Below are 10003 nucleotides of genomic sequence, written 5' to 3'. Positions count from 1 at the left end.
GTTGCAAACTACAGCATTCCCTTGGTTTTAATTGGCAGTTGGAAAACAGCAGCTATAGTGTGAATGGCAACACTGCTTTCTAATTGTTCAACAAAGCTAAGGCACACACCTATTTTATCATAAAGAACCTGCAGGTGACAGTTTCTCTTACTAGTTAGAAGCTATTCTATTTCTTTAGGAATAGAGAATAGGACCACTTTAAAATGTCAGCAAAATGAACTTGTTTTTAGCTTTAATTAAATGCAAGGTCAGCTTTTTAGTATCACTGCTGAGCTCAAACAACTATGTTATCTATGGAAAAAAGCTTGTAATGTTAAGGATGATCAGCTTTTGACTCCTTAACTGCCATCTTCTGCTCTAGACCTCAAAATGCAGCAGGGAGCCCAAGAACTCTGCTTTATCAATGGAGATATAGACAAGGTCAAAACATCTGTCCCTTAAAACCAGTTTTCATCAGTTTTAGCTACTCTGGCTCTAAAAGGAGTCTGCAACAACTTGTTTTCAGTCACTGTTTTGTTTTTTAAATGTTTCCTTATGTAGGCCCGGCCCAGTGCTTTCTTAAAAGAGGTAGGACTTAAAAGAAAAGAGCATTTCTTCACGTGTTTACTTGAAAAACAAATCAGTTTATTGGAAACTACACCTTTTTAACATCAGTATTAAACCAAGGATTTTCTGGCCCCTTTAACAGCTAACGAAACAATCCTTTTCTCCGTTCAGTGTAACACTTCTTTCCATCCTCTCTGAAGAAAGACTTCATAGTAGCAAAAAGTTCTCCTCCAGAAGAAAACTGCTTAAGCACTGCTCCCTCAGGGCAAAAGATGTCTTCAGTAACAGTCAACTTCATTTTCCTCTATGGTCCCCACAGTAGCAAGGATGTCCTGTAAGAGGGACTGAGGGCTTTTCTCCACATGGTCACTACTTTTATTTAGCTCATCACGTAGCTCTTCTAAGTCTATTGTACCCAAAGCTATCATCATGCTCTCTGGATCTTGAAAATCCACTCCATTACCACCATCTGTGGGGAAGTTCTTGGCCAGAGAACCCTGCCTTAGTGTCCTTTGTAACCAGGCAATGCTATGTCCTACAGATGAATCTTCAGTCTCTTGTGAATCCCTCGGGGTAAAAGTTGGATAGAAATTAATCCTTAGGTTAAGCAATAAATCACAGGCTCTCTGACCTACTGGTTGGTCACAGTCACACAAAGACCGAAACAAAAAGCTGAACAGGTTTGCTCGGCAAAGTATCTGCAGCACCTTATTCTGATGAATGGAACTAGTGACTACAGATGAGACAGGAGCATATGGGCATTTAGGAAGGCCAAAATGGCAAAATGCATGATGACAGAAAATGTCAACCAGTTCCAAACCACCAAGTCTGACTTCCCAGTCTAAGTCACGCTCCACTGTTTGGATCACTCTAGAGACAAACTGCTCTGTATCTTCCAGCTGACCTGTGCAGCCTTGTCTCACCCACTCGATGAAGATGCTGATCACAGCCCTCCTAGGAAAGCCCTCTGGGTCTGTTGACAGGATTTCTTGAAGCTTTGCTATAGTATTCTAAAAGTAGAAAGACAAAGAGAAAGCACAATGAAGGAAGGAACATGAAAAGAAACAAGAACAGCGCAAGACCTGGTCTTTTCATTATGAAATCTTCCTGCATGAGACTGCAGAAAACCTGTGAAGATAAAGTAGTACAGCAGTAAACTCGTGTAGTTCTGTTCAATTCTGCAGTGGGCTAGACAAAGTCATCATACCTCTTTATTATAGTGATTCCCTACGACAGGTGACTCTGGAGCAAAGTAAGTAATGAAGGCCAAGTGTCCCACAGCAGTCACAGCACTTGCTCGCACATAGCTTTCTGGATCCTCCAGAAGATTTTCTGTAAGCCTTGGCACCTCCGAAGACAGGAGAGACTGCCTGAACTCATCCTGGTCTGTAAACAAGACAGCAAATCAAAGAAGCAAAGCTTTATTCTCTCAGAGTATGAAACTGTTTCCAATGCAAACAGTTCTTTGCGTCATACAAGGATGCCCACTGACTGCAGGGACAGCTGCCAGTGAGCTGAGCCACTGCAGAGACCAGGCAGCTGCTCACAAGAGCACAGATGCTCTGTGTCAGACTCCCCATTTTCCAGCAGCTTGGTGACTTTGAGTCAAGCCCTGCTAGACACTGGAACTTGGAAAAATCAATTTACAGTTGTTCTACTGGCAAGAAAATACTTTCTGCATACAAGCGGGGACATGGTTTCAGCCTCATCAAACGTGCATCTTTCCTTAAAAGTGGAAAAAATAATCTTCCTTTCTTGTTCTCAAGGCATATGGCAAAGAAAAATAATGTAACTGCAGCACTGAGAGGGGCTACAGGGTAAACTGCTAAAGCAGCTGAGTGTGCTGGATACTTCCCTTGCGCCCTAGGGACAACAGTAGTTGACAACATCACAGAGCTCTTTCCCAACATCACAGAGCTACTGTAAGAGAATTAACATTGCCTTAGTGCTACCTGCTGCAAAGCCTGAGCTACCAGTGAAGTAGAAGCATTATAATTAATCTAAAGCATGCAAAGCAGATCGAGGCTTTTAGCCTCCTAAAGCCCAGCCCCCAGCTTGCTGAGTGAAACTGTGCAGACTCTACTGCAGAGCAAACAGGAAAAATGGGAAAATATTATCAGCCACTAAGCCTGCCTTGACATATACATCTCAACACATACGACTGTCTCAACACCCCTCAGTTTAATTGACCAAACCTGCTGTTAAGAAGGGCACAGCAATTTGAATTCAACAGAAAAGTAGGATGAGTTTATTAATCTTTTTGTCAGATATTGATCAGGATCAAAGAATAAAACTCTTGACGCTTCTTTCTTTTCTTAGTCCTCCAGATACAGGTCAGAGGATGCTTCACCAGCCTGACTTTCATAACACTAAAATAAATACTCCTCCAATCTGATCCATTAAATCTCTATGCCTACCTGTCAAGCATTTAATCAGGACAGTGAGGAACTCCAGAGAAGAGTCTCTTACTTCCCAGCAAGGACTGCACAAACGCTTCTGCAGCACCAGAAACACATCTGTGAAAGCCAAATAACAAGCTTGAATGGACATGAAAGACGACAAGCTTTACCGAAGCAATTGCTGTACAACCTCTCTACCATTTAATCTGATGCAGTCCCTTTTGTTGCTGCTCTCTGCTTCTCCCAAAGTTCTTCAAAGCACTATGTGGGCAGCTAAACCTAAATTCACCATAATCGCAAACAAATGAATCTTCGTGCTTTAGGCAGGAAAGGTAAGCAAGAGCAGATGTCACATATGCCACTAGCTGCTGTTTATCCCAACTTGAATAGCTTGCTTACCTTCCAAAATCTTCTCAGCTTGTTGCCACTGACTGTTAGAGCAGGACACTTCCTGTAAGCGCACCAACCACTTGGATGTAGCTTGAAATGTTTTCTTTAGAACCTGAAGCAATATAAAGCAGATTTACTTCATTACAGGAGGCATCATTGCTTTTATGCTAGATAAAATCTGTTTTAGCCTCAATCTTACAGTGAAATTCTCAGCGTAAACAAGTACATCTGCTTCTTTACTAAGAAGTAAGGCACAAATAAATGGTGCTTCTATAGCATTTCTAAGTAACCCCTAGAAAGTGCCTGTTCTCAGCTCAATGTTCTGAAGTTCTAGTACCTCCAGTGTTTGATCTGCAGTTGCCATCAGTCGTTTGAACAAAACAAAGCAAAAAAGCAAAACTCCTTAATGCAAAGAATTCAATACTTAAGGGACATGTCAAGTTGAGTACGTTGGCCCTACTTTTGGATGTGATGGCTCCCATCTGTTCAAGAACACTCAATGTATTGGTCAGTTACTCGCTCATTAGAATTTTAGCTATTTCCTGTGAGGCACGCAGAACCAAAACCAAGTCTCCTACTTATTCTAATACAAACTGTGCTAAAAAACAACTACTGTCAGACAACTTCTTAGAACTACATCCCACTGGGGCAAGCTAATAGACTGGGATCTCTCCATAGTTCTATACTCACAGTAGGGCTGGTGTTCGGGCTCTCCAGGTATGCCAGAAGAACATCAAATAGACTTCCTATGAGTGTGTCACAGCCTGAAACATAGACAACAAAACTAAAGGACCAATACTGAGAGAAGGAGCAGTTTAACTGCAATTCAGCTGCTGAAATACAGAAAGACACAAGATTATAAAACTGTTTTGGAGAAGAAAGCAAGTGCAGTCCTCAGAGTAGAGGAGAAACATTCAATTTTTCACAACCACTAAAACCTTTGTAATTACAGCATTACGTGCCCTAGCTCATGAACAAAAAGTTCAGCCAACACAGTAGGAAGAAATGGAAAAAAACAAGTTTCGGACGTGGAAGTTGTCATCCCTGGCATTCTTCAAGGCCAGGCTGGATGGAGTCTTGGGTGACACGGTTTAGTGTGTGGTGTCCCTGCCCATGGTGAGGGGTTGGAACTAGATGACCTTACGGTCCTTTCCAACCCTAACTATTCTATGATCTTTATTCAGAAAGATCAGTGAAGGGGAATGAAAAATTCTGTGACTATAGAATAGTCAAGTATTTCCAAAATTTTTCTAAAACAAAGTAGATAAAAACATTTCAAGTGCAAGGATCAACTCACCTTTTTGCTCCGAGAGTGCTGCTAGGACATCGAGAGCTGACCTCTGTACTCTAAAACTATTGATCAAGATTCGGCTTATTGTGCTTCCCAGAGGAGACGCTGCGCTCAGGAAACCATTACAGAATTGTAGTATTGTCATGAGAGAGCGTAGCAAAGGTGTACAGGGTAAATCCATGGGCAAATCAATCTAATAGGATGGGAGAAAAGAAAAGAAGTTTCCAGCAAAAGTCTCAAGCGTGCATACAGAGCAGAAGTTTTGTTCAGGAGGCAGCAAAAATTGCTATTTTAGTATGTTCTTAAGGTACCACAATGCTAATAACTCAAATTATCTTGCTCTCTCCCAAGAGCTATGACACAGATGGAAGAAGATTCTTCTCACTGCTTGGGAAAGCAGTTCAATTTATGTTTTGTTTTTTCCACTGGATCAATACTTGCAGTAAAGTATGGTAACAAAGCTTGTGAAGATGGATTTTAAACTAAGTGCAGTCCCTCTACTGAAAAACTCTGCAACCAATGTTAATGCTGTCTTTCAAGGACCAATTTGATACCCAGGCTTTTTTCTTTCTCTGAATGTTACCAGAGACAGCAGCTCCTTCAGATGAGCGAGGGTCTGACACAGGAGACTAGCACAAGACGACTTGGAGGACAGAAGACTTTCAACAGTGATGGGATCACTAACAGACTCATCCAACAAACCTAGAGGATGAAAGAAGGGAAGAGCTTGGGTTGTAAGTGAATACAAAAGACTGTGACTTTTAAAGTTAATGAAGACACTCAGGTGATGTAGTATGAATATCCTTCCAAATTCAACTGTCAGTAGGATGCTGCACTTTACCACAATCACTGCTGCTATGCTTGACTACTTCTACTCTTCCTCCTCCAGTTTTGCCCGCACTGCACTTAGAAAAGTAGGTGGCTAGTGTGCCACTAGTGTGCTTGTGCTAGTGGCACACTAGCTAGTTGCTTGCCAGTGTTTTATCACAACTGTACCTGCGTATTCCAGAGGCTGAGAAGCTGCTTTCAAAATACAGTCCATTGGCTGAAGTAGAACAGTCAATGCCTGAATCCTCACATCTTGTGGGCTTGAAGGAGGAAACAGCAGTTACCAAAACAAGAACACTTCAATTCTTTCCCAAACATCTGTTCCCAAATGCTGAGCAGAATAATGTTTTTCACACAGGCTTTTAAACAAGCCAGCAATGACAAAGCAATGAAAGTATTATTACAATTCAAGCATTTCTTTCAAGCTTCCCTGGCTAACTGAAAGCAGAGAAACAGCTCTAGAATTCAGAAGCAGCCTTATCAAGCTACGCAAACAGAGTGGGATTCTGTGTAAGAAGGGGATTTACAGAGAAGCATTTCTTGTCAACAAGATGATGTCCTTATATCTTAAAACACTGGTGTTACTTAGTCTGTAAATCAGTATCCATATGTGCTGTATTCATCTGATGATTTCCTGATGCTTATTTACACCCTAAAGGGGGATTACAGTGAAAATAGAGGCAGGCTTCTCAGAGGCACACAACAAGACAAGAATCTTCAATTGCAAGAGGGTAGATTCCAACTGGGATATAGAGAAAATACTTCTCATAGTGAAATGAAAGTGATTTAAGCACTGGGACAGGTTGTCCAGAGATGCTGTGAAATCCTCAGCCTCAGGGATATTTGAAATTTGAATGGTAAAGGCCCTGAGCAACCTGATCTGTCTTTGAAGTTAGCCCTACACTGAGCAAGAGGTTGAATTAGATCACTTCTACAGGTTTCTTCTAAGTTATTCTGCAACTGTCAACAGAGTCTCCAGATGCACACTTCTGCTGGACAGCAGTGGAAGCTCTCACATGAGTCAGTGTTTTTGTGAAGAGAAAATGGAACAGAGACTAACACATTTGACAGGCAGTCAAATTGTGTCCATCTTGGTCAACCTTCGCAGTTTGAAGTAAAAGAATTTTCCTATTTCAGGAAGAAATTGGCTGACTGTAGGTAAGATGCAAGTGTATACACATAAACATGATACTGGCTCCTTTCATTTCTCTCTCTTTGAAACTGTATTATTCTTGCTGTCAGTGTCTGAAGTTTGTTAGCTACTGGCATAGTTCTTGCCAAACACTTTTACATATTAAGGAATGTAGTGGAAAATGCAGTGAGGAAAAATACTGTTCTTGGAAGGACACCAAAGATACTAGTACAGAAACATTTTCCAGAGTTAAGTCCTACCATTTGTAGAGCCTCAGAATTCTCACTGCCAAAGGACCTGCTTGTACTGGGGTTAAGTGTTCTAAAGCAGAAGTCACCAATGCCCAAAAACTGCCTTCAGTGTCAAACACGGGGGACCTGAGAAGAAAGAAGTGTAAGCAATGTTCTACTAGATGGTGGCAAACAGATATATCTCATCACTGGATCCAAGATCCCAGAAGATCTTTACCTTGCCATTTTAAGCAAAAGATTCGCCAGCACGTGTTGTACTTGAACAGTCTCTTCCATCAAAAACGATTCTATTTGCTTTGCTATCCCTAACCAAAGTACTTCAGTCCACGGAGCATGACAACTGCCAAACAAACTGGTTAACAGTTTTAATGACTGCTCAATGTGAGAGGCAGAGCTGGACTGAAGGGAATCTTCTATATGCTTTATAATCATTTGGGCACATGCTGGCCAGCCACAGTCCTTTGTAGTGAGAGGTTTAGTTGTTTCAGACTCTACAGAGAGGGTGAGCATGTGCACCAGAAGCTGACTGGCAGCTGAAGCCACAAACAGGCTGGGATCCCCTTGCAGAGTGAAGATCACATCTATGCCTCCTGTGTGAAAACAAAACAAGTCACTGGAGGAAAAACCAACAGCCTTCCTATTGTGAGGCGGAGCACTGTTGCACTCCAATTATGCATTATTCTAATTCCAGTACCACACTGCTTTTAATAGTGTTGGTGGGGGATTTTATACTTTATTTTGTAGTCTCTATGGCATTTCTAAGTCAGCCAGTCCTTCATGACAAACAAAAACAAAAGAAAGTAAAATTTTTTCATATCCTCTGGTGTTTTAATAACTTAGGAACAGAATAGGGCTTTGATATAACATTCGTAATATTGGGAAAGTTGACAGCACGCTCAACTCTGTATTTATGGAACGAACCTCTACTACCTCTGGGCACAACTAGCAGGAAAAACATCAATGGAAGCAACAGCACTACTTTTCCATCACATGGACAGAGCACGTGCTGCAGGTTAATACCAATCCAGTCTTTTAGGCTCCTCTGTATATGGGCTCTGAAGTTAACAGCAAAATTTACCTGTGTAACAATGGGACTATGAATGTCTGCAAGCATTAGGATGTAAAGGAGCCCCTGGATAGTTTTTCTGCACTAAAATCATACTGAAACGTACCTTTCGGTAAGAGTTACAAATAAGAATAGAGGGCTTTTAATAAGCTATTTTTATCGTGTGTTTCATAGGATTTGCCTCTTTCCTCTCTAAAAAGGGCACCATCTTCAGCATTTTCGGGGGGGAGGGGAATAATAAAAAATAAATGCATAACTAATTCAACAAAACCCCCACCATCTTTTAGTGATTTCCATGTTTTTTACAAATGGCCTATTTTTACCTTAAATGAATGAAAACTCCTGTCTTTCTCATTTGACATCTGAGCAACAGACTGAAATGGAAGCAACACAGAGGATTTGGGGAGTTAGCAGTCCTAGAAGTACTCACCACCATCGCAGAGGAAGTGGAGGGCAGGCTGGTGCTGCATCATGCTGTGCACACCGTTCACCCAGCCACTTCGCACAGAGGCATCTTCCCACACGGCACTGCTCAGGGGCCCATCCCTGCCAAAGAGCCTGACCAACAGCTTCTCCTGCTGAGGAGGCCAGAGGAGAACACAGAGAAAACAGTAAGCAAAGGGGCTCAAGGGGAGTGGAGAGGCTGCTCTGTCATCCTAGGCAAGAGTATCAATACTTTTGTGAAACCTTTTCTTGCTAGAAGTATCCCTAAAATAGAATTTTTTCAGAATCCCATGCTTAAACTCAACATATATCTCTTTCACAATCTAAGCAACGAGGTGTTCAAAACAAAGATCGCTTGTTTTTAAGGTGCTAGTGACAACTTACACATATATCAGTTCCATTAGACTGGTTTATGCAGTTGCATGCATCTCTTCCCTGAAGAAAACCTTTCAGGTTTTGTACTATAAATGTAGAAAGCAGGGCTTTAAATAACTCCCTCGTTTTCGCAGGGAATAGAGGTTTCCCGTCAACTGAGTATGGAGGGAAAACTACATCTGTTAGTGCAGTTTATATGTACAAGATCTGTCTAGGGATATATTTTGCAATGACTGCTGTGAGACAGTGTTATCATATACTGTTTTGAAGTGAAAATGAGAAGCACTACATATTCACATCCATAGTGTTACTGGGGCAAGACAGAAGTAAGAAGCCAGCAGCTTTAATTAGAACTGAAAAGGAACAGTATGATGGTAGATCTTCATTATCATATCACTGTATGGTATGTTGCTTGACGCATGCCGCAAGTTTTATAAGCAGACTACATGCATTTTTAGGTGTCCTCCACATAGGAGGAGGAAACAGACATGTGGCAGCAGGTACCTGTGTAGCCAACTCACCTGCAAGTGTTGGAAGCGGCTTTCGGAAGCAGCAAGTATCCCAGCTAACCGCAGGGTGAAGGAGAGGATGCTCGGGCTGGGCTCTGGCAGTGCCAGCACCGAGGCGATGAACTCCATCAGACAGGGATTGTCCTGCACCAGCTCCATGCTAGGATCTAGGACCGGGCATTGCCCGAAGAGAGGCCAGAAGACAGAGGGTTAGTACTAGGACTTCTGTCATCTCATTCTGTCATCGCCTAAGCCGAGTGTAACCCCTCACAACAGCTAAGAGACGACTCTGGGCTCACCCTAAGCTCAAGCCCAGGTACCAAACAGCGCTTCCCGCTGTCACCAATGGATCAGGACCTCTGAGAGGGGCTTGTCTCAGGGTCCCGGCCTGCATGCCTCCCTCCCGCTTCGACAAGCGCAAGCGGCGGGCACTCACCGAGCGCCGTCAGGCTCCGGAACCAGTCGAGCAGCTTCTCCAGGCAGGTGTCGTCGTAGCCGGGCTGCCGCGGGTCGGCCAGGGCAGCGCAGACGCGCGGCAGCAGCACCGAGCACTCGCGGGTCATGGCGGGGCAGCGGGACCGGGGCTCCGGGGCGAACATGGTCACCCCGCCACCGTGAGGCACCGGCCGCAAAGCGACTGTCGCAAAGGGCGGGGGGCGTGGCCAAGGGGATGTTGCCAAGGAGACCGTTGCGGGGCGGGGCCTAGGCGCGCTCAGGGCCCTCCACACGTGGTCTTCGGCCCTGTCGGCCTCCATGGAGGTACGGAGCGGGC

The 10003-nt window shown here is 43.3% G+C and overlaps 1 protein-coding gene across 1 annotated transcript; it reads right to left on the bottom strand.

The window, feature by feature from the left end:
- Positions 1-602: 602 nt before the first annotated feature.
- Positions 603-9851, bottom strand: BRAT1 (BRCA1 associated ATM activator 1). Its single transcript, XM_030484552.1, has 13 exons — positions 9668-9851; positions 9244-9398; positions 8334-8481; positions 7055-7427; positions 6847-6963; positions 5623-5714; positions 5210-5328; positions 4633-4819; positions 4026-4099; positions 3345-3447; positions 2964-3062; positions 1754-1932; positions 603-1556 (listed from the first exon to the last, which is right to left on the bottom strand). The coding sequence occupies exons 1-13, from the start codon at positions 9828-9830 to the stop codon at positions 825-827; spliced, it is 2541 nt and encodes an 846-aa protein (XP_030340412.1). The 5' UTR covers positions 9831-9851; the 3' UTR covers positions 603-824.
- Positions 9852-10003: the final 152 nt, after the last annotated feature.

The sequence above is a fragment of the Strigops habroptila genome, chromosome 4 (genome assembly GCF_004027225.2).
Source record: "Strigops habroptila isolate Jane chromosome 4, bStrHab1.2.pri, whole genome shotgun sequence".
Lineage (NCBI taxonomy): Eukaryota > Metazoa > Chordata > Aves > Psittaciformes > Psittacidae > Strigops > Strigops habroptila.
The sequence above is the reverse complement of the archived record's forward strand: the minus strand, read 5'-3'. Positions and strand labels throughout refer to the sequence as shown.

What these genes read in the sequence shown, in the direction of transcription:
- BRAT1 (XM_030484552.1), bottom strand. Translation starts at nt 9,830, where the DNA reads ATGTTCGCCCCGGAGCCCCGGTCCCGCTGCCCCGCCATGACCCGCGAG. An exon ending in CTTTTGCTTAAAATGGCAAG is followed by an intron (nt 6,964 to 7,054) that starts GTAAAGATCTTC and finishes CTTTCTTCTCAG; the next exon opens with GTCCCCCGTGTTTGACACTG. An exon ending in CCTGATTAAATGCTTGACAG is followed by an intron (nt 1,933 to 2,963) that starts GTAGGCATAGAG and finishes TCTTGTTTACAG; the next exon opens with ACCAGGATGAGTTCAGGCAG.